Source organism: Geotrypetes seraphini, chromosome 4 (genome assembly GCF_902459505.1).
Source record: "Geotrypetes seraphini chromosome 4, aGeoSer1.1, whole genome shotgun sequence".
Taxonomy (NCBI): domain Eukaryota; kingdom Metazoa; phylum Chordata; class Amphibia; order Gymnophiona; family Dermophiidae; genus Geotrypetes; species Geotrypetes seraphini.
In genome coordinates this window covers 119,165,828-119,190,083 of record NC_047087.1, presented here as the reverse complement: position 1 = coordinate 119,190,083, position 24,256 = coordinate 119,165,828, and the positions used below count along the sequence as shown (strand labels likewise).

Here is a 24,256-nt window from a genome sequence, read left to right as displayed (position 1 = left end):
ACTCAAGACAAAGGAAGAAAAAAGTATTTAATTCTGGATTTATTAATTGGAATATTTCTCTGTAGAATTCTTGCAGCAGTTCTATTGTTCTGTTTTAAGACCTGGTGTAATATTTACAGTACATTTTTTTAAACATATAAGGTCATTGCTCTTTGAGTCCTGGGATTTAGGCCTAGATGCACTAAGAGGATCGGTAAGACAGTGTGGGTCTGCACTGATCCAGTTTTTTGGCCGATTCTGAAAGAGCTATTGATGCACTAAAAGATTTGCATTCAAATGATTCACGTGGATGTTTGGCGTAATCCCTGACTCTGCCGTCTAATGATCACTGTGCGAGCGACTCACACATGTGCAGAGCCGGCAGGGAAAGCACCAAAAGCAGCCTTCTGCAGCAACTGTTCGGGGCAGGAAACCTTTTTTTGTTTGTTTTTTTAATGGGCACAGATGCTGTGCCTGTTGCACACACACAATATTTGTTCCATTTAAAAAGCAAAAAAACACCCTCCTCCCCGCTGATGACAGTTCTCCCTGATGAACCAGCATCATGAACTACACCCCCTCCCCCCCCCCGGCGCCAGTAAAAACAGCAGGAGAAATGCTCGCTTCCTCCTGCCATGCTGACCACCCCCTCCCATGAAAGAAAATTAACAATAGGAATGCCCACTCCCTCTTACCATGCCAACCACCCCCCAGCAGTAAAACGGCAGAAGGGATGCCCACTCCATCCTGCCACCAAAGGCCTGCACCAGGCACTCCCCCTAATCATTCCCTACCCTCCCCCTTTCCCACCCTGAAAATAAAGGCAGGAAGGATACCCATTCCTTCCTGCCATTGGCGGTTCCCTGACCCCTCCCCCCCCGACCCCGTCCTCCAATACCTTTTTAGAGAAGTTGGAGTGGGAGGGAAACTCATACCAACCCGCTCTTAGGAATTATAAAAAAAGGGATGGTCAACAAGACTAATAATGTTATAATGCCTCTCTTTTGTTCCATGGTTCGACCTCACTTGGAGTATTGCGTTCAATTCTGGTCTTCTTATCTCAAGAAAGATAGAGCGGCACTAGAAAAGGTTAAAAAAAAAAGTGACCAAGATGATAAAGGGGATGGAACTCCTCTGGTGGCAGCCATTCATTGAGCGGCTCAACGCCAGGCAGGAGCACAAAAAACTCACTCCTGCCCATTACACTGCTGGACCGCAAGAACTCGCAGCAGTTATTCAGAGGGGTTCAATGTGGGGCAGGAGCATGGAAAGTTCGCTTCTGCCTGGTATACCGCTGGACCGCTAGGGATTCAAAAAGGTACATGGGGGAGGCAGGAGGGAGGTAAAAAAAAGATTGTCGGAGTTGGCCGAGACAGGCGATGGGAGGGATCCCTCCTGTCCCAGCCGACCAGGTCTTATGGCAGGCCCAGGGGAGGCCTGCAACAAGTCTGGGAGGGGGCAGGTGGGTGCTGACCTGAATATAAGATGAGACGGTAGTTTTTAAAAGTTTGTGGACTGTGTACCCAGAATATCTGACAGCTTTCTTAATGCCTTATGAGCCACAGGGGTGTTGTGTAATTCTCAACAGCTGCTTTTGAGGATTCTACCACCAGTAGAGATTAAAATACAGTATAAGGTTCTCAGTTCTGCTGTATGGGTTGTAATTCTGCACAATATTTGAACCAACATGCTTTATCTTTTCAGAGCCTGACCAACCATGAATTTTGGCAGCTGGTGCAGCAGAGTTATGGTACAGAGCTGGGACTAAATACTGAAGAGATGGAGAGCTTGTCCTTAACAGCTGAGGATGGTGGTCAGTCCAGGTAATGAGATACATTAAAATGTCTAAATCCCCACTTGTCGTCACTATTTTCCCTCCTTTGAAGTCCATTCTCATCAGTTTGTTTGCTCTCTGCCTCTCCGTGTAGCAGTCATTTACCAACCCCCTGATAAGTCCTTCTCTTCCATCTTCACTGACTTTAACTCCTGGCACTCCTTCTTTCTCGAACCCTCATCTCCTTCCCTCATCCTTGGTAACTTCAACATCCATGACCTTTCTGACTCCTACACTTTCCAGTTTCTCACTCTAACATCCTCATACAATCTCCAGCTATGCTCCACAACCCTTACACACCAGAATGGATACTGCATTGACCTTGTTTTCTCCTCCAATTGCTCTACCACTAATTTCTGTGCTTCAGCTCTTCCCCTCTCTGACCACCACCTGTTAACATAAGAATATAAGAATAGCCTTACTGGATCAGACCAAAGGTCCATCAAGCCCGTTCTCACAGTAGCCAAACCAGATCACTAGTACATGGCCAAAACCCAAAGAGTAGCAACATTTCATGCTACCGATCCAGGACAAGCAGTGACTTATCTCATGTCCTCCTCAATAACAGACTATGGACTTTTCCTCCAAGAAATTGTCCAAACCCTTCTTAAAACCAGCTACTCTATCTGCTCTTACCACAACCTCTTGCAATGCGTTCCAGAGCTTAACTAATCTCTGAGTGAAAAAATATTTCCTCCTATTGGTTTTAAAAGTATTTCCCGGTAACTTCATCGAGTGTCCCCTAGTCTTTGTAGTTTTTGACGGAGTGAAAAATCAATCCACTTGTACCCTTTCTACTCCACTCAGGATTTTGTAAACTTCAATCATATCTCCTCTCAGCCATCTCTTTTCCAAGCTGAAGAGCCCTAACCCTTTTAGTCTTTCCTCATGTGAGAGAAGTTCCATCCCTTTTATCATCTTGGTTGCTCTTCTTTGAACCTTTTCTAGTGCCAGAATTGAACGCAATACTCCAGATGAGGTCACACCATGGAGCGATACAGAGGCATTATAACATTCTTAGTCTTGTTAACCATCCCTTTTTTAATAATTCCTAGCATCTTGCTTGCTTTTTTGGCCGCTGCCACACATTGGGTGGGAGATTTCATCGTATTGTCTACAACAACATCCAGATCCTTTTCTTGGGCGCTAACCTACTCCCCAGACCAACCAATAACTACCAATACATTTAGGAACCTTCAGGCTATTGACTCTGGCATACGCTCCAGCATTGTATCATCTCTCCCTTCAACTACTATGTTATTCAAATCTGTCAGTGAAGCCGTCTTCTCATATAACACCATTCTCTCCTCTGCTCTTGATACCCTCGCATCTTCCATCTCACATCCTGTAAGGTACGCCAAATCCCAACCCTGGCTGATCTTCAAGATCTGCTTCCTGCACTCCTGTGTGCAATCTGCTGAATGTCTTTGGCTTAAATCCTGCACACTTGTTGACTTCATACATTTCAGATTCTTGCTGACATTCTTCCAGTCTGCCCTCTCACTCGCCAAACAAGAATACTATGCCCATTTAACTAAATCTCTTAGCTCTTACCCTCGCCGTCTCTTTGCTACACTAAACTCTCTATTCAAAGTGCCCGCACTCCCAGTCACCCATTCACTTTCCTCCTAGATTATAGCTAAGATGGAGGGCAGTCTAGAGGTAAAAGAATAGGAGCAGAAAGCTATGAACATAAGAACATAAGAAATGCCTCTGCTGGGTCAGACCCGAGGTCCATCGTGCCCAGCAGTCCGCTCACGCGGCGGCCCAACAGGTCCAGGACCTGTGCAGTAATCTTCTATCTATACCCCTCTATCCCCATTTCCAGTAGGAATTTGTCCAATCCTTTCTTGAACCCCAGTACCGTACTCTGCCTTATAACGTCCTCTGGAAGCGCTTTCCAGGTGTCCACCACACGTTGGGTAAAGAAGAACTTCTTAGCATTTGTTTTGAATCTGTCCCCTTTCAACTTTTCCGAATGCCCTCTTGTTCTCTTATTTTTCGAAAGTTCGAAGAATCTGTCCCTCTCTACTCTCTCTATGCCCTTCATGATCTTGTAAGTCTCTATCATATCCCCTCTAAGTCTCCTCTTCTCCAGGGAAAAGAGACCCAGCTTCTCCAATCTCTCAGAATATGACAGGTTTTCCATACCTATTATCAGACGTGTTGCTCTCCTTTGAACCCTCTCGACTAATGCCATATCCTTCTTGATACGGCGACCAATATTGGACGCAGTACTCCAAATGCGGGCGCACCATCGCCCGATACAACGGCAGGATAACTTCTTTCGTTCTGGCTGTAATACCCTTTTTGATTATACCAAGCATTCTATTCGCTCTCTTAGCGGCCGCTGCACACTGTGCTGACGGCTTCATTGTCATATCCACCATTACCCCCAAGTCCCTTTCCTGGGTACTCTTATTCAATAACATCCCTCCCATTGTATAGTTGTACCTCGAGTTTCTACTCCCCACATGTAATACTTTACATTTTTCAATGTTGAACTTCATCTGCCATTTCGCCGCCCATTCTTCTAATTTGTTCAAGTCCCTTTGCAACTTTTCGCAGTCCTCTGTAGTCCGAGCTCCATTAAATAGTTTGGTGTCGTCCGCAAATTTTATTATCTCGCACTTCGTTCCTGTTTCTAGATCATTTATGAAGATATTAAATAGCAGCGGCCCGAGCACCGAGCCCTGCGGGACACCACTCGTGACCCTCCTCCAGTCGGAGTAGTGACCCTTCACTCCTACCCTTTGTTTTCTACCCTCCAACCAGTTTCTGATCCATCTATGTACGTCTCCTTCCACCCCATGGTTCTTCAGTTTCCGGAGTAGACGTTCATGGGGCACCTTGTCAAAGGCTTTTTGGAAATCTAGATATATGATGTCTATGGGGTCTCCTTTGTCCATCCGTTTGTTGATCCCTTCGAAGAAGTGCAATAAGTTCGTTAGGCACGATCTTCCCTTGCAGAAACCATGCTGGCTGGTTATCAGAAGTTCATTTTTTTCAAAATGTTGATCGATGTTTTCTTTTATCAGTGCTTCTGCCATTTTCCCCGGAACCGAAGTCAGGCTCACCGGCCTGTAGTTTCCCGGGTCACCTCTTGATCCCTTTTTAAAGATGGGCGTAACGTTGGCTATCTTCCAATCTTCCGGGATCTCGCCTGTTTTCAGGGATAAGTTGCAAATTTGCTGCAGTAGTTCCATTATCTCCTCCTTTAATTCCTTCAGAACCCTTGGATGTATGCCATCCGGACCCGGGGATTTGTCTGTTTTTAGTTTTTCTATCTGCCTACGAACGTCCTCAAGGCTCACTTCTATGGATGTTAATTTTTCTGCCTGACTTCCGTTAAAGAATTGCTCAGGTTCCGGTATGTTGGACGTGTTTTCGTTTGTAAATACAGACGAGAAGAACATGTTAAGCTTTTCTGCCACTACCTTCTCCTCCTTCACCACTCCCTTCCTGTCTCCGTCGTCCAGCGGTCCCACTTCCTCTCTAGCCGGCTGCTTCCCTTTAACATATCTGAAGAATGGTTTGCTAATGAGGTTTCCTACAAAGGAGTGTTCAGGAATAGATTGAGGGCTTACAAGAAAGATTACCAAGGTAAGAATCTAATCTTTCCATATAGTCTTTGCCCAAAATTGAAAAAGCAAGACAAAATGCAAAAGATATGCAAATGCAGCACACCACAATTCCTAAGTACTGTACACCTAAATCAAAGTGAGTGCTATACTGAAAACCATCACAGCCTGTTGTAGCTGTTGCGCTGTCTGATCCTGATCTTAGGGACCCAGAGGCTGATATGTCTCTTACTGCTCCCTGGCTTGCTGGTACAGCACTTCCCAGGACGGGAGATCAGGGATTGTGTGCTGGATCTGTGGATCCTTCGTGGGTCTTGGATCCTGGTGTGGATACTACAGTCCTGAGTTTTTTTCAATTTTCAGCTCTGCCGGACTTTACTGCTGAGTTTTTGCAGAAATTGAACTTGGTCCGTCAGCTGGCTCCATCCACTTCTACCTTGTGGTGTGCACTGATGTCTGGATATGGGCGTTCTGGTTTCGGAGCAATTTGACTCTCTGAGGGTGCTCTGCAAATTTCCATAGCTTTATCACACTTGTTTCCTTTGGCACAGGGGTGTCAGCAGCTTTTGAGTCAGCCCAGGTGGCTTCTTTGGAGGCACAGGTTGCCAGATGCACCCCTCTCCCCACTGGGGGTGGTGTGGTGTTAAAGGATATGCAAAACTGCCATGTGCCTGTGGTCCTCAGGAAACCTGTTGATGCAGCTACTTTAGGTATCACAACTGCTTCTGTGACGTCTTTGTGGCACACACCTGTCCCTCTCGGCGGCACACACTGGAGAGTGCAGCCGTGGTTTCCCCTCTTCAGCTTCTGATGGCTGGACTGGATTATATGGTGGATGCCTTCTTTGACATCTTGACAGCTTTGGCAAAAGTGTCAGCGTACTCGCTCTCGGCTCGCCGATTGCTCTGGGTCAGATAGTGGACCAGTTATTCCACTTTAAAGGTGATATTAGCGAGGCTGTCTTTTAAGGGGCACTTGTTGCTTGGCAAAGGCCTGGATAATCTCATGGATTCTGTGAAGGGTCTGTCGCCCTAAGCCCATATCTGATAATGGACCCAAACCCTCTGGGGTTCTGGGCATAATTTCCATGGCTCACGGCACTCCAGACCGTATGCGTCTGCCATGTCACAGAGATTTTCACAGAGCTCTCAACGACAGTATGAGGGCTACAGGCATTCCCAACCTTCCACCTCCCGTTCTACACCCCCTGCCAGAAAGCCAACAGGCCAAGGGATGCCCTTCTGTGGATAGGAAGTGGCTGTCAGCATTTCTTCCTGCCTGGATGTGCCTCACGTCAGGCCAGTGGGTCTGCACAATTTTTGGTTAGGTTGCATGCTGGAATTTGCCAAGACTGTCAGATTGGTTTGTGGATTCTCCTTTGGGGCAACCAGATTAAGCACTCAGAATTCAGGCAACCGTTCAGCGCTGGCTAGAATTTCAGCCTATAGAGCCGGTGCCGCCCAACCTCTCAGAATCGGGCACTTATTTTGTCTCTTTTCTCATGCCAATGAAAGGCTCAGACCTTTGGAGGCCTATTCTGGATCTTCAGCTTGTGCATGTTGTTCTCAAGATTCCCTGCTTCCACATGGAGGCTGTGCGTTTGGTCATTGCAACAGGAGCTCTAGGGGAGTTTCTTACCTCGCTGGATCTTACAGAAGCATAATTGTAAATTCCCATTTTTCCAGCGCACTACAAATTTCTGCAGTTTCATGTTCTGGACAGCATTGCTATTTGTCGGTCCTGCCCTTTGGCCTGCCAACAGCACCTCAGACCTCACCAAGATGATGGCAGTAGTGGCAGCTTACCTGCAAAAGATGTGTCTACAGGTTCACCCTTGCTTAGCACACTGGCTGATCAGATCTCCCTCGTTGGCCGAGGGACATCTCAGTGAAGCAGGTGTTCTAGGTGCTGGAGGACCTGGGCTGGATTGTCAACTTCAGGAAGACAAAAATCTCTTACAGATAGATGAAAATAGGAGAGTTGTTTAACAAAAAACCTTCAAATATGAAGTTATGGGGTTTAATGTATTTTCAGGCTGAAAGACCTCAAGTGTTCACAGCTTTCTGGGTCCGGAAATAGACCTGGCCAGATTTCCCAATGCTGATGATTTTTTGATTGTATTGGAAAGTGACAAGCAATCTTGTATTCATGCTCTACGGAGCGTCTCCGTTTCACTCAATTAAGAGCTTCATCAGGAGATAAATTATAGTAAATGTCTTGTTATTTTTTCCTTTTAGCAACCATCAGAAACTTCCACTTGAACAAAAAGACGAAACTGCTTAAACCAGGGGTGCTCACACTTTTTGGGCTTGCAAGCTACTTTTAAAATGACCAAGTCAAAATGATCTACCAACAATAAAATTTTAAAAAACACAAAGCACACTGTATGCAGAGAAAATGTTAATTATCATTTATATTCCGTGGGTTATCAAAGAGGTCAAGGCAGATGACTTTATGCAATGTCACCTCAGTAATAACTATGCAAAAATAGACAAATATACTAATAGTATTAGATGACTTAAAATTTAGTAAAAAAAGAGTGTTTCAATCAAAATAAAGGCAAATAAGACCAGTGATAGTTCACATTTGGCAATCTGGGCAGGTCTGTTTCCGGACCCAGAAAGCTGTGAATACTTGAGGTCTTTCAGCCTGAAAATACATTAAACCCCATGATTTCATATTTGAAGTTTTTTTGTTAAACAACTCTCCTATTTTCATCTATCTGTAAGAGATTTTTGTCTTAGACTTTATACATTAGGGATTAGTGTGTTTATACAACTTCAGGAAGAGACATATGACTCAAGCAGTTGCTGGATTACCTGGGAGTCCTCTTTGATCCAGTTGAGGGCCTTGTCTATTTACCAATAGCTCGCAGTCATAAGCTGTGTGCTCAGATTTCTTCTGTTCAGGAGTAGTCAGCTCTGTTGGTGTGGGATTCTCCTTTAGTTCTAGGATACTTTATTGCCTCGCTGAATGTAGTTCCTTGAGTGAGGGCCTCATTCATCCTCTTCAGCATGCCTTCCTCTCTCGCTGGGTGTCACACTGAGATGCCTTGCAGACTTGTCTGCTGTGGACTCTGGAGGTTCGAGTACGCATTGACTGGTGGCTTTGCCCGCTCTCGTTCTTTAGCGATATACCACTCTACATTGCATCCTGGATTGTGGTGATGACGGATGCCAGCCTTTGGGGCTGGGGAGACATTGCAATCATTGTCCTGTTCAGAGGAGTTGGTCACCTCCATAGTGCGAGTGGCCCGTCAACCATCTGGCACTGATGAGATTGTGGAAGATTCTGGAAGGCCATGTGGTCAGGGTCTTCTCTGACAATGCGATGGCAGTAGCTTATGTTAATCATCAGGGAGGGAACAAGAGCTCTCCTCTGGCTCAGGAGGCCTGCCTTCTTTTCCTTTGGATGCAATGTCATTTCCTGGCAGCGCAAGTGTCGAGTGTGGATAATGTTCAAGCAGACTTCCTCAGCAGACAGACTCTGGATCCGATTCGGCCTCATGGCCACGGTAAGAAACAAGAAAGAGGATCGCTTCTTCAGTCAAAGATCTGAGCCCAGAAGCGAGGGGTTTGACACTCTGGTGCAGCCATTGCCTCAGGAGATCTGTATGTCTTTCCTCCTTTGCCGATGTTCACCCGAGTCATTCGGTGGATCGCAACTTTTCAGGCCAGTCACTATGGTGGCTCCAGATTGGCCTTGCAGACCATGGTATGCAGATGTGCTGTGTCTGCATGTGGGTCGCAGCCTTTAGCTGAGCGCCTATCCAGACATTCTCACACAGGGGCCAGTTGCTAAGGAGAATCCAGGTCACTTTGCTCTTCCAGAATGGTTTTTGAACACGCAGGATTTTCTGCCTGGTTGTTGATACTCTTCTCAATTCTAAGAAGTTGTCCTTGGTGTCAGTTTAAGCTAAGGTGTAGAAGGCCTTCCAACATTGGTGCACCCAAAACAAGGTGGATCCGTATTCAGTTCTGATTTTGCTGATTCTCGCCTTTCTTAAGGCTGGTTTGGATACTGTGGATTTTCTGAAAGTCCCAGTAGTTTGGATAAAGTCTTCTCTATGACTTGTCTTTTGGTCCAGGTGACCGGGCTCTCTCTTGTTTTTAAATCCGGGAGCATCAGTCCATGTGGACGTCTCATCCTGATGTCGCTGATTTTCTGAAGTGGGCTCTTCATGTCATACCGCAGGTTAAGCAGCCTTGCCCTTCCTGGGACCTTTACCTGGTGCAATCTAGCCTTGTCAAGGCTTTTTTTGAGCCCCTTTGAGATGCTTCTCTCTTACACTTGACGCTCAAGACCGTTTTCTGGTTGCCATTCCTTCGGCGCGGTTTGTGTTGGAACTAAAGGCTTTGTCTTACTAAGTACATTTCCTCCGTATTTTGGAGGCTGGGGTTTCCCTTTGGATGGTTCCTTCCTTCCTGCCAAAGGTGATTTCAGCTTACCATGTTATTAAGGAAGTGTATTTGCCTTGTCTTTTCAGTCTCTAGGTTCCAGGACACAGGATCACCTGTTGAAGTAACTGGATGTACGCAGAGTTCAGTTAAGCGGGGTGCTCCCGCTTCCACAGCCACAATTTCCAGATAGAGCCATTTCATCAGCCTACATTCTTTATGGGAAGCAGTCCCCTGTTTCTATCAAGGCGCATTCTACCAGGAGTGTGGCTTCTTCATGGACCATATCTAGATCTGTCTCTCCTGAGGTAATTTGCAGGGTGGCAACGTGGTCTTCTCTTCACACGTTTGCCAAATCCAACAGTGTGAATTTAGCTGCAAGACATGACTTGGTCCTAAGGATTGGCGCAACAAGCTTATTTGGGGGACTGCTTTTGTACGTCCCAGCTGTCTAGAATATCTCACCTATTGCACTGGAAAAGGAGATTATGTATTTACCTTGGTAAGCTCTTTTCCAGTAGATAGGTGAGACATTCTAAACTCCCCATCCTGTTCTTCCTACACCTGCTTACAGTTTTCGGTCTGTTTATGCTTCTCCAAGCTGATGTTTGAACGCCTGTCAGCCCTTGAGGGCTTGGAAGACTTTTTATATATGTTACATTTATTAAGGAGTAGTTTCTGAGTTTCATTGAAACCAGTGTTGGCGGATAATGGTACTATTTAATTACTTTTGAGCAGAGCAATTTGTTTAGCCTGTTGCTACAGGTGCCTCTACTTCACGTATATTGGATGCTCCTCGATGCTTGGGTACTAACTGTAGAGGGAGCTAAATTGCACAGTGAAGTACATCAGAGACAGAGTGAAAAATCCTTAGTGGATTCCTTCTGCAGATGCGCGTGGCTATGGGACTATAACCCATCTGTCTAGAATGTCTCACCTATCTACTGGAAAAGAGCTTACCAAGGTAAGTACATAATCTCATTTTGTGACTGCCTGACCTATTACAGTCTCCATCTTCGCATCTCCAGTGACACACTTATGTGGCAGGCACAGAATATAACCTTGGACAACAAACTTCTCTTTCCTGAATCTACCAAGTCACAGAACTCCATTTCTTAATATATCCACTGTGTGATTTAAATGAAATATTTTATATCAAATATAATTTTTTTTACACTAACTGAACATCAGCTCATCAGTTCTGGATTTTATATGTGAAGCACAAACTTTTATAATAGTTAGTACCTTTTATAGAACTATAACATATTATTTCCATTCACAGCTTCTGTGTTCATCTCAATTATGAATAGGCCTAATTTGAAGCCACAGTCATATTTAATAATTGGTTTCCTAAATAAATTTTTTAGTAACTTAATACATGAATTCATGACTGAAGTCTTTATTCTTCCACATGAAACACTTGTGGCTTTACACCTCTATCACATTCAAACATTCATTAATGACTAAGTTTTTACTCTTCCACATTAAACACTCGTGGGAGTAGGGGAGGTGATCATTTGAGCAGAAGGGTGGGGGGAGCAGAACAGCATTTTCGACTGAAACCAGAACTCAGATTTCTGTTTGGTTGGCTTCTGTTTCATTATTGACAAGTGGTTTTGAAATCAGACTTCTCCATGTCTTCAACCCTTTATATGTGTTTCTTTTCAAAGAGACTCTGACATTTTCCTTCTAGGTGAAATTTTTCTTTTCTTCTTTCTTTTTCTTCAGGACCTTAATCTATGGTGGTTCTTTTTAAAAAAATCTTTATTGAGTTTCTAAAGCTAACAAAAATGCAATACAGTATCTATACAAATAATATTAAATCATATATGCATTTATAATCGATCAAAATCCATTCAACAATAAATTTTTTTTAAAAAACCCTCCCAACCAACATTTCAAAAGGGAATAGAACCATACAAAGAAATACCCCCTTCCCACCCTCCCTCCCCCTGGGGGGGTGTGCAATATACCAACAGGAACAAAGGAAAAACCAATTACAATGAATCCATAAAAGATATCAAAGGGCCCCAGATTAACTTAAATCTCTTAGTATGCCCCAACATATCCGCGTTCATTTTTTCAAATCTATAAATTAAACATAAATTTTCCCACCAAAAATTAAGGTTAAGGTGATCCCAGTTCTTCCAGTTGCGCATAACCATTTGTATGGCTACCTCGGTCATGATAAGGAAAAGCTGCCCTCTATATCTGTCCAATGACAACCCTTTATGTGTGTTTCTTTTTAAAAAGACTGGCATTTTCTTTCTAGGTGAAATTTTTCCTTTCTTCTTTCTTTTTGTTCAGGACCTTAATCTGTGGTGGTTCTGAAGAGACAAAGGAAAATACTGATAAATTTATTAAAGGAAATGGTCTGAACCAAGATCTCCTTGCTCACATTGCAGATGAGGAGTCTTTCAGTGGGACCCCACTCCTGGTGGTAAGTGGCTAAATGGGATATCTTTGAGAGAAGCAGACTTGTGTTTCTTTGCATGCCATGCTGAAATATTTGAGCATCTCAAATTTAAATGGAGCATTTATAAACTCCACCCTTCATGATCTTGAACCCTGAAGATTCATGAATGTTAGCAAAAGAAACAAAGATAAGGTTTATTAAATGTACTGGTTTTAAATGCAGCCTTTCAATTCAGAATAGTTATGTTCAGGATACCTAGGTATAATTTAGTGGGGATACTGCTGCATTCATTCACTAGAGTTGAGAGAATCCTTCACCATCACTGTCAGCACCTGGTGACCAAACTCTGGGTACATATATGCACAGTTCTTGTAAAATCCCATTCTATTCCGGGACTGTTGGGTTATTTTTCTGTACCCGCCAGAACTTGTAGGAAGCCTTATATTTCAGAGACTTAAGCTTCACCCCTCTTATCTCAGCACTGTCCCTTCAATAACCAGTTTCTTTCCAACAAGCCAGACTGTAGGAGCTTGTTTTTTCTGCTCATGTTTATTTTCTTTTACATACTGACATAGTAAACGACGACAGATAAAGACCTGAACGGTTATATCCATTAAAAATACATGATTAAATTAATTTGTCTCTTCTTTGATATTTCTGGGCCGTAAACTGTAAAGTCTGGTATTGTCCTAGGTTCCAAATGCTGAAATTGCCGTCCAAGCTCACTCCAACCTATCCAACCATCCCGTTGTTACATCAGTGTTCTTCAACCTTTTTACACCTATGGACCAGCGGAAATAAAATAATTATTTTGTGAACCGGCAAACTACTAAGACTGAAATTTTTTTTAAAAACCCATTTCTGCTCCATCTCTGCAAGCTCGGTCCCCGCAAACCATCTGATCCCATCCGCACAAGCCTCAGTTATGATTTTATATTGAACATATTTTATTAAAGTATAAAAAGAAACAATATTCTGTATAATTGTCATTTTGTAAATACAAATATACAGAGCAAGGACCAACAAAACCCCTGTCTCCCCTCCCCTTCACATATATCCCCTCTACTATCAAGAAAACTGAACAAGCCAAATTATTACAGAATGCTACACAGAAATATCATGCTAACAGAATACTGCAGTCACACATGACAGGAATAGTGTTAGGGAAGTGCCCCCTAGTCAGAGAGAGCCCTAAGCCAGCTGGAAGCTAAAGAAGCACTGCCTGGGCTTTGCAGTCCCCAGTTATGTCTCTAGCAGGATATATAGTTCAAATCTGATATATTCTAATGACAAAATGAAGAAATAAAATTATTTTTCCCACCTTTATTGTCTGCCCATTTTGTTCTGCTTTTTTCTGTCTTTTCTTAATTTTCTTTCCAAGGTCTTCAGTCTATCTGCCACTTCTGTCCCTTCTTGTCTTCTATCTATTACTCCAATATCCAGAACCTCCTTTTTCTTCTTACTGCATCCACTCTGTGTCCAGCAGCTCCCACCCGTCTTCCTACTCAGTCAAGTCTGCTTTTTTCCTTCACCCTACAACCTTCATGTCCAGCATCTTCCTGTGTTTTTTTCCTTCCCTTTGCTGAGCCAGGCAGCCAACCCACCATCTTCCCCATCCAATTCCAGTACCTCCCCTCTTTTCCCCATCTTAAACCAACAGATACCTTCCATCACCCTACTCCCTCCATTCCTTATTCAGCATCTTCTCCTTGTCTCCCTATTCCCCCTTCACCATGTCCAGCATATCCCCTCTGTCTCCCTTCTCCCTCTGCCCATGTCCAACATCTTACTTCTGTCTTCATACTCCACCCTCGTGTTCAGCATTTTCCATGTCTCCCTGCCCCTTGAAAGGTCCAGCATCTGACTTTGTGTCCCTATTCTTCCAACTCCCACCTAGTTCCAATAACTATCCTCCCCCAAGGGGATCCACCATCTCCCTTCTGTCACACCAATCCCCTCCCCCCACACCATCCCCTTCCCATATCACGTATATCACATTTTTCCCTCTCCTCGTAATCCAGCATCTCTTATTCCCTCCCTTGGCTGCTGGCCCCAGAGTGACTCCAGTGTCACAATGGCTGGTCTCTGTATAACTGACACTAAATTGGAAGCAGCCTGGTTCTTAACTCACATCAGTTTACTTACAGTTTCCTTGCCCAGAACTCTGGAAGCAACTTGAAAGGCTTGTTCTTCATTCAGAGTTAAGCCCAATAATGCTGCTGTCTGCCTCCCTTGCTCGCTGGGACTTGCCTCAGACAAGCGCTGAACTGCAGTGGCGGGGAAGCTGCCCATTCCATGGAGCTTAGGGGTGTCTCTCCCAAACTCGATTGCTATCAGCCCTGCCTTCAATTGTGGTCCCGCTAAATCAGAAGGCTAGAACGAAGACAGAAGCCGCAGGACCTTTCCTCTTGCTTGCATTGCTATTCGCTATAAGCTCTGCCGGTCTCAATCCTGCCCCTCAAACACAGGAAGTCACTTCAGAGGGGGATGGGATCAGGATCGGCAGAACCTATAGCGATGCAGGCAAGAGGAAAAGTCCCGCGGCTTCTGTGTTTCTTTTTGACGTCCATTGTAGCAGTACCGCAGCCGATCCTAACTCCAGCCCTGGAAGGGAAAGGGCCGACAGGAAATTTAACTGCGTCGATCTCGCTGGCCCTGCGTGGACCAGCAGGAATTTTCTGCAGACCGGTGGTTGAAGAACAGTGGTTTACAGGATATCTACCGTAAAGTCTGGCCAGTAACATCCTCGTGTTCCAAATTAGTGGAGTTCCCATTGATGCCCACCCCAGCCCATCCTATACCAAATCACCATATATGGGAAACAGACCGTGCAGATCTGTTCAATACTGGCCTTAATTCTTTAATTTACATCCTTCGTCTTCTAATTAGAGATCCTCTATTTTTATCCCATACTTTTATGAATTCCATCTCCGTTTTCCTCTTTTTTGATGTTTTTGAAAGAGTTTGCTGACACATTTGAATTGATCATTTCTGTTCATATGTTCAGAATTTTCTTGGTATGGCAACTAAATTGTGTTTTGTGTGTGTGTTGGGGGGGGGGGTGGTTCTGATCTATGATGGCACTCCTTCCAGGGCTCCTGCTTTATTGCAAGTTGCTTGTTCTGCTGCCCAGTAGCTGAGGTCTTCTTTTCTCCATTTTTTGTTACTATCTCTGTCAGGCTAGGTATATCTGCACTTAAATTTAGAAGCTGTTTTGATGTATTTTGAGTGTTTATACATTAACATATGTGAAGTGCACACATACGCTGAACCATATGTGTGCATGAATAATTTAAACTGTGAACATTACAGCGTGTTTTTGTGTGATACAGAAAAAGAGGCATCTGAAGCTAAATTCTGTCTTTTCGTTTGCTTGTCTTTTCATTCGCGGGTTTTGCCCTCATGCTGCAGAGGTTCCCCACAAATACATTATTATAAAAATAAAATAAATTCAGCAAAGAGACATATTATTCCAATCGTATTACTAATGTCAAAAAACTACCACCCTTTTCTCTATTCTTAAGTCTTACAGCCCCTAAAACTGTAGAAGATCCAACTTTAGAAATTAAACCTACTGCACAAAATCTAGCCAATTATTTTATAAAGTAAATTCAGAAATTACTGAAAGTATCAATTCGAAAATCAATTCTAACACCGACGCAGAACAAATTCAAGTGATACCTACTGTAAAATGCTCTATTTTTAACACACCAACCTTAGAGGATTTGAAAAGACCTCTGCATAGCATTAATACCAAGGGCTCCAATTCTAATTCAATCTCTCCTTTCCTCCTAAAACGTTATTTCTTCTTTTACTGCCCTTTTATTCATACTGTGATTGAAAACAGTTTAACCACTGGATTTATACTGAAAAAATGGAAGGAGTCAACTATCCACCCAATAATAAAAAATCCAAAAGAATCAACTACAACTGAATAGAACTACCGACCTATAGCGAATATTTCTTTTCTTGCTAAACTAGTAGAAAAGGTCATCTTTAATAACATAAACGATTTCATAGACAAAACACCAAACACCTTGCACCCCAATCAGACAGGCTTTAGGTCTAACTATTCAACTGAGCACTCTGATAGGCCTTACAACTAGCATCCAGTACCATCTGGACCATCACAAATCTGTTCTCCTGATTTCACTTGACTTATCCTCAGCATTCGATACTGTAGATCATCATTTACTCATCAACAGATTATCTTCTTTTGGTATTTCTGACCAAGTACTGAATTGGTTCAAATCATATTTTCTAGATCGCTCGTCAGTAGTTGTCTTTAACAACTCTGTTTCAAATAATTATTCAAATTCCAAGGTTTAATTCTTTCTCCACTTTTATTTAATGTTTTTCTGTCACCTTTACTTACCCTCTGTCAATCAATTGGATTTTCCTCTTTTGCCTACGCTGATGATATTCCACTCCTGCACTCATTGAACTTGAAAGACCCCAATGAGATAAATAACATTAATATTAAACTAAAGCAGATAAGTCAATGGCTTAAAGATAATATGTTAGTACTAAACATACCAAAATCCTCAGTAATATTTTTCCAATGGAAAAATAATGTTAAATTCTCACCTCATATACTTCTAGATAAAACCCCACTTTAAACAGTAACAACAACGAAAATACTGGGAGTAATATTAGATCAGGAACTAACATATCATGATCAGAGCAGTTCAGTGGTTAAGAACTGTTTCTATAATCTGCGTCTTATAAGATCTTTAGCAAAAGTCTTAAATCCAGAATAGAGAATGACACGGGGAGCGATCACCGCGGGGAACCGCGGCATGGCTGCGGTTTGGCTGCGGGTTATGGAGACTCCATAGCCAAATCGCTGCAGACACGGGGACAAAAGTTTTCACCGCCCGCAAAAACGGTGAAAAGATTTGTCCCCACAGGCAAATGTATCCCCTTCTACATACCGCGATTTACCGGGTCTTCACCGTGTGTTCGGTTCACTTCGGGACGGGTGTCTGATTTTTTTCTGGCGGCCATGCTTGTCGGCCATGTGGTCTCCTCCAACTCGTCTCTCTCCACCCGACTTGCACGTTGCCTGACTCCGCCCCTTCAATATTCTGGCTCCTCATTAGTCAGTTCTTTCCTGCTCAAGAAGGGGACCAATCGCTACTGCCATACATGATATTTAATGGGTTGCAGTAGCGATTGGAAATCGGGGGATTTCGGAGCTGAGAGGCAAGCCCAGGATTTTTTTTGGAGTCGCTGCCTGGATTGGAGAGGAGTCACTGCTGCAGACTTGGAGGAGCTGAAATTTCATTGAAAACTTTGGCGCTACAAGTAGAGGTAAGGTGCACACTTTCCTACTACTTGCCTGCCCAGGGTTGGCGGCGGCAGGGGTGGAGTGGGGATTCTTTGACCGGTTGGAGACGGGAGTCTGGCTGAGCTGGGAGCTGGTTCTTTTTTTTTTTAATCTGAGTAGTAGTGTAGTAGTGTGCTGTGTCCATTCCCATGGGTTACTGAATCCTATTCCTGAACATGTGCTGCAAGAATGGAGGAATCCAGCACATGTTCAGTATGCAACCCATGGGAATACGTTAATAAAGATAAGTATATAAAATCATACCTGTTTGAGGCTTTTATGCATGCTGCGGTGACGGTGACGGGGCGGTGAATGGGATGGCAGTGGCGGTGACGGGGCAGTGAAAGGGAAGGCGGTGACGGTGATGGGGCGGTGAAGGGAACGGCGGTGACGGGGCGGTGCAGAGGATGGTGGGACGGGGCGGTGACGGGGACAGATTTTTTCCCCGTGTCATTCTCTAATCCAGAAGCTCTCAATATCCTTATCCTTTCTTTAATTATCTCTAGGCTTGATTAATGCAACACATTGTATCAGGGTATAACACAGAAAAAAACGAGAAGATTGCAAATTATACAAAACACAGCAATAAAAATCATTACTAATTCAAAAAAATATGACCACGTAACAACACTTCTGCAAAAGGTATATCGGTTACCAGTCTCACACAGAATTACATACAAAATCGCTCTGTTAACTTTTAAAATCCGACAATCTAATGCACCAATATTTCTGGGCTGTCTTTTGATACCATACATTCCATTTAGGACACTTAGATCTATAGAACAGCATCTGATGACTATCCCCTCCTTAAAAGTAATAGGTACAAGATCTACTATTTTTTTGGTTGTAGCTCTGGAATAATCTACCAAATTATTTGCATCCTGAACCCACATTGGAAAAATTAAAAAGTCTTTTGAAAAGTTTCATGTATAAAGATGCATTTGAGACATAGATAAAATAACTCGCTTAGAGCCATCCACAGTTTCAATCAACCCTTATTCTCGGGACTCAAATCCTATTCCCTTATTTTTCCTTCTTTTTATTTTCTTTCCTTTTTCTGTCCCCCCCCCCCAGTGTGTTACCCATAGATGTCTCTTCCTTTTCTTCAAAGATTGTAGTTCATCCCCCTTTCCTTTTGTATAGGTATAAGTTTGTATGAAGATATATATATATATATTTTTTTGTAATATATTGTCTTATCGTTTGTCCCCTTTTTAATTTGTAATACGCATTGAAATGTTTGATATTGCGTGTACATCAAATTTTAATAAAACTTGGACTTGAAACTTGACTGTGGGAGATCGCAGACCTTTGGAAAAAGTCTGCTTCCAGGGGGTTGGTTGCTTGTCAGTGCACCCTCTGGATAGCCTGCATGTTGGATTGGAGCTCCGGGATGAGTCCCAGGTTCATCCGCTAGTGGGTTGCACGCAGGCTGCGTAGAGGTGTGCCCAGGCTCAGGGACAGACTACATTCTTCCACCAGGCATTTACACAGCATGTCCGAGGGTGGCGAAGGTACCTGGCTGTGGACTTTCAACTGGGGGGCAGTCAGAAGATTTAAAGTCCAGCTTGCCTGCTTTCTGTGGAAGAGGATCTATCTCCCTGTAAGCGCTTCAGCTTTTCTGGCAGTGTTTTTCATTCAACACATTGCACAGTGAGTACTGGCTGACAGCCTGAATCAGCGATTTGGGGGGCTTGAAAAAGGGTTTTTTAAGGAGTTTCCCAAGGTGCCCTAGGCACCCCCCCCAAAAAAAAAAAATTCTAAAATTGCCATTTTTGAGGGGTTCCTGTGCTTTTCCCAGGCTATTTTAGTATTGGCACATACGGTGGCCATCTTGGATTTTCCCAACAAATGAAAAATATTTTTAACTCATACAGGCTTCGATTTTGCAAGAAAATCACTCAGATGGACTCCCCAGTGCAGGATTTAGGGGATTCATGCCCTATTTGCAGTGGATGGCTTTCGGGTATACAGCCGTGTTCTGCGTGCTCTGTAGCCAGTGAGAGGGATCCTGTGCCTTTGACCTCTCAAGATGGTTATCTCACAGTTTTTGCCTGTGTGCTCACAATTATGACATCAGGGGGCCCCAGGGCTTGTGCAGGCAACGCTCCAGCAAAACGCAAGCGCTCTTTGGGAGAGAAATCTCATAGATCCTCGGTGGCGCAGGTCACCAAATGTGCTTCTTCTCCACAGTGATAGGGAGGGGGTAGTCCCGAAGGATGTTCAGGACTGGCAAGTGGCCCCTGCATAAAGGCGGCAACAGCTTCTTTCTTTGTTACCAGGTCATGATGTTCTAAGCTCCACCATGATCCTGACACTATTGTGCTCCAGGACCTAGATTTTATGGTCTCGAGTGTGGTTTATATGGATGATGCCCTGTATGACATGTTGAAAGTCTTCTCTAAGCTTTCCACCTATTCCATTTCAGCTCACAGGATGCTGTGGATCTGTCAGTGGTCCGGTGATTCATCCTCTAAAGTGACCTTGAGCCAGTTGCCCTTCAAGGGATAGCTTTTGTTTGGCCAGGGTCTGGATGATCTCATCGCTTGTTTGCAGGATCGAAGACCTAAGTCCTTGCCTGTGAACAGGTCCCGCCCCTTAAGGGGTTTTTGGGGCACTCTAATTTTCGTCCCTTCAGGCGTTCTCATCAGTACTCAGGACCCCTCGCTGGCCAGTGTGCCTCTACCAGACCATGGTTTGTCAGCCCTCGGTTCCAGCTGACCATAGGGTGTCTTCGGGCAGCATCTGCAAACAAGCAGTTCTAACTCCAGGCCTGTGTTCCCCCCCTCCACATATTAGGGGGGGGCTTTTGTCTGCTTTTCTGCCAAGTAGCAGGCCATCACCTCTGACCACTAGGTTTTGGAGGTCCTTCAGGATGGCTACAAGCTAGAGTTTCTCTTACTGATTATTTCCTGGATTCCCCAGTGGGCTGGCTCAAGAAGGTGGCTACAGTCCACAGATTGCTAGATATTGTGGTCATAGAGCCCGTCCCAGAACAAGACTCGAGCTCTGGGAGATGCTTGATGCACTTTATCGGTCCAAAGAGAGGCTCTGATGATTAGAGACCAATTCTGGACCTCAAAGTGGTCAATGCGGCTTTGCGAGTGCCTCGCTTCCATATGGAAACGGTGCGCTCGGTGATCGCCTTGGTGGCTCCGGAAGAGTTTCTGGCTTCCTTAGATCTGACAGAGGCATATCTCCACATTCCCATTTATCCATACCACCAGAAATATCTGAGGCTCTACGCTCTGGAGCAGCATTTCCAGTTTGCAGCGCTGCCCATTGGGTTGGTGACAGTGCCCAGGACTTTCACCAAAGTGATGGTGGCAGCCCATCTCCACACCCTGGGAATCTTGGTTCATCTGTATCTGGTTGATCAGAACTTCCTCAGAGTCCGAATAGCATCGGGCTGTTCATTAGATCAAGCTGACACAGAACTTGGAATATCTGGGAGTTCGCTTTCATAGTTTCAAGTTTGACCTTTATTTGATGAATCGCTTATAACAATATCTAAGCGATGTACAGTGTTACTGGTCAGAACAAGGTGTTCCTTCCCTTGTCTTGTCAGGAGAAGCTTTGGCAAGTTATCAGGGATCTTCTGGCCACCCCGGTCCGGATGGCCTGGCAGTATCTCCAGGTTCTGAAGACCATTGTGGTGACATTTGATGTAGTCCCTTAGGCAAGAGAACATTTGCGTCCGCTGCTGGATGCTCTGATTTCATGCTGGAGTCTGCAGCGGGATCTTTTATAGGTGCCCTTGCCCTTGACGACAGTGACACAGAACAGTCTCGCCTGGTGGTTGCAACCTCTCTCCTTCCAGAGGTCTTCCCCTCCAGATTTTGGATGGGGTAATTCTGACTGATGTGCATCTCAAAGGCTGGGGATAGTGCGAATGACCATCCCTGTTCAGGGCCAGTGGGCTCCTTCAGAATGCAAGTGTTCGATCAATTGCCTGGAACTGCAGGCAATTCGACTGGCTCTTCTCCATTTCAAAGGTTGTCTCCATCACTGAGCCGTCCACGTTTTTTCGGACAATGCCTCAGCGGTGACTTATGTCAACTGGCCTTGACACTCTGATTCAGCCCTGGCCACAGGAAGGTCTTCTGTATATCTTCCCTCCATGGCCCATGATTGGGTGTCTGTTGTGACAGATAGTGGCCCAAGGAGGTCCTGTGACCCAATTGGCTGAGGCGCTCATGATATGCTGACCTGGTTCTGCTTCCGTGGGATCAAGGGCTCCATCTCCCTTGTCACTCTCGCCTCCTCATGCAGGGCCTGATTGTGCTATAGGATACGGACCGCTTTGATCTTACGGCCTGGCTATTGAGTGTGCAACCTTAGCTGGCAGGGGTTATTCTTCGGCAGTGGTTGCCACTTTTCTCCGCAGCAAGAAGTCCACGGTGGCTGCCTATGCGAAGGCTTGGAAATGTTATCAGGTGTGATGTGTTCAGAGTCAGGTGGACCTGTCTGTTCCATCAATTCCTCGTATTTTGGAGTTCCTGTAAGATGACATGAAGAAAGGCCTAGCGGTGGCTTCTCTCAGAGTCTCTAGATTGCCAGTCTTTCTTGTATGGGCACTTCTCTTCTGAGGAGCTCCTTGGCAGTTCATCCGAATGTCGTACATTTTCTGCGGGGTGTTCTGAGGTTTTGGCCTCCACTGCGGCTCCCCTGTCCCTAGTTCATGTGCCCCCTTCGGTGGATACAGGCTGTGTATCCTTTTCTCACTGTTTTTTGTTGTTCGGGTTTCTGATGTTTAATGACCTGATTCAATTGTTTCCATTGTTGCTGTTTTGCATTTCTTGTTATGAGCAGATTAGACTTATTTGTCGGGGAGTGTCTCCGGCATTTCCCTTTCTCTTGTTTTTGTTCTTTGCAGATGTTCCTGGCTGCTTTACAACAAACTGGTTATTGAGGGGACAATGCTGAGGTAAGAGGGGTATAGGAAAATAGCCCAACGTTCCCAGAATAGTGTGGATTTACAAGAAAGAAGATTAGCAAAGGTAAGAACCTAATCTTTCATTGTGGAGGGTATTATGCTGATGAGGATTCTTAATGGAATGGCTTGGATAAAGGGGGAAGGGAGTTCCAAGTAACGTTTTAGACTTTTAGAAGTGTAGCTTAAATAAAAGCTAGATCCAGTTGTGTTAGAAACTTGAAAGAGCAGAAAAAAAAGTGGAGCCATTTAGAAATATTATAGAAAAGTACAGTAATGTTTTTCATTGCAAGGTTGGGGCCAAAGGTGATTCCCCTATTGACATTAAGTGTGGCCTCCTGACTCACTTTTTTTCCCAGTACACAGCATCCCCCCATCTCTTCCTCAGATTTTCTGCTGGCATATCTTAATCAGAATAATTCTGTTTAATACCTGTAACCCCACAGCTCTCAGTGAGTATGTTATCTGCTGCCCCAAATTCTATTCTGAGAGACCACCACGCAGTTTAAACTTACTGCAAGCAATATGGTGCTGGAAAAAAACAAAATAACTATTCAAAAGGTGTCACCACAAACAATACTCCAGAGAAAGTCTATGGGGAGATTGAAACATTGGAGGGGGTGGGGTGGAGAGCCAGCTTGAAGAGAATGGGGTTAGATGCAGGATGGTAGAGGTTGATAGGAAGATGCTGTTTTGTCTGATGATAATCTTGTCTTTCAAATTGAACTTTTTACGGCAGACTGCCCCCCCCTCCCTTGAAAACCAGCCAAGATCTCTGTTGTTAAGGATATGGGGATGTGACTGTATATGTGTTAAAGGAATATATTGTATTTTGCACAGAATAGCAAAATCTGTTTGAAAAAAGAGATACATCCAATCTGGGCCAACTTCAACCATAAGTGGACAGACAGCTCACACTGGAGACTAGAGGGCTTTAGTAAAAACATCTTATAAACTGACCCTGAATTTAGGCACCAGTAGCACATATGTTACAGAAGTCTAGCACTTTTGTTCATCAATAATTGAAAGTTAACATGTGTAAATGCGAGGCACTATTTTGTGGATGGATATGCATAATTGCTTAGTGCACAACAGTCAGGAGGCCTTCACGTGAGCAGAGCAATAGTGTCATTATGGATATGTCACTAAGAGATGCACACAACATATAGAATACTATCAGTTGCACATGTTGCATGGCGCACATAGGCATGCCAACTTAAACCAGCCATTCACATTACTTAAGTTGGCACCAAACCTTTGGTGCACCTCAGTGGCTTTGTGCTTGTATTCTGTAAGAGTTAAGGTGCACCCAGAAGCCCTTATAGAATTAGCATTAAGCACGCCCCATTGTGGCACCCACATCATGATGCCTTGCGTATAAATGCATTTAAATTGTTTTTTTCCTTGAATTAGGCAGATTTAGACAAGATATTTATAAACTGTTTCTACTCAGGACAAAATTCAGCAAGTAATTTACTTAAAAACATTTCATACATATTTAAGAAGAGCAGTTCAACAAGTGCAAAACCAAAACCAAATGCAAGCATGGGTGGTAAAACTAATAATAAATTCCCTGTGGGACTTGGTTGCTACTATCCCCAAAACTATAACTTCTCAATTTAATCAAGTAGAAGAAAGGTTTAAAGAGTATGATAAGGATATTTCAGGTTTACAGAAAATTACTACTGATATTAAATCACAGATGGAAAACCAACAACAGAATATAAACTCTTCTAAACTAGTACAGGAGGCATTAATTAAAGACAATATAAATCTAAGAAGAAAAC

General features: G+C 44.0%; 1 protein-coding gene across 5 annotated transcripts in view; it reads left to right on the top strand.

Moving 5' to 3' along the window:
- The window catches only part of GRAMD1C (GRAM domain containing 1C), a 304,544-nt gene that overhangs the window by 178,066 nt on the left and 102,222 nt on the right, over nt 1-24,256 (top strand). For all 5 annotated transcript variants that reach the window (XM_033941944.1, XM_033941942.1, XM_033941943.1 and 2 more), the window contains 2 exons: nt 1,684-1,802; nt 12,099-12,231. In XM_033941944.1, coding sequence (XP_033797835.1) covers nt 1,684-1,802; nt 12,099-12,231 — 252 coding nt within the window. The remainder of the gene's footprint in view (nt 1-1,683; nt 1,803-12,098; nt 12,232-24,256) is intronic.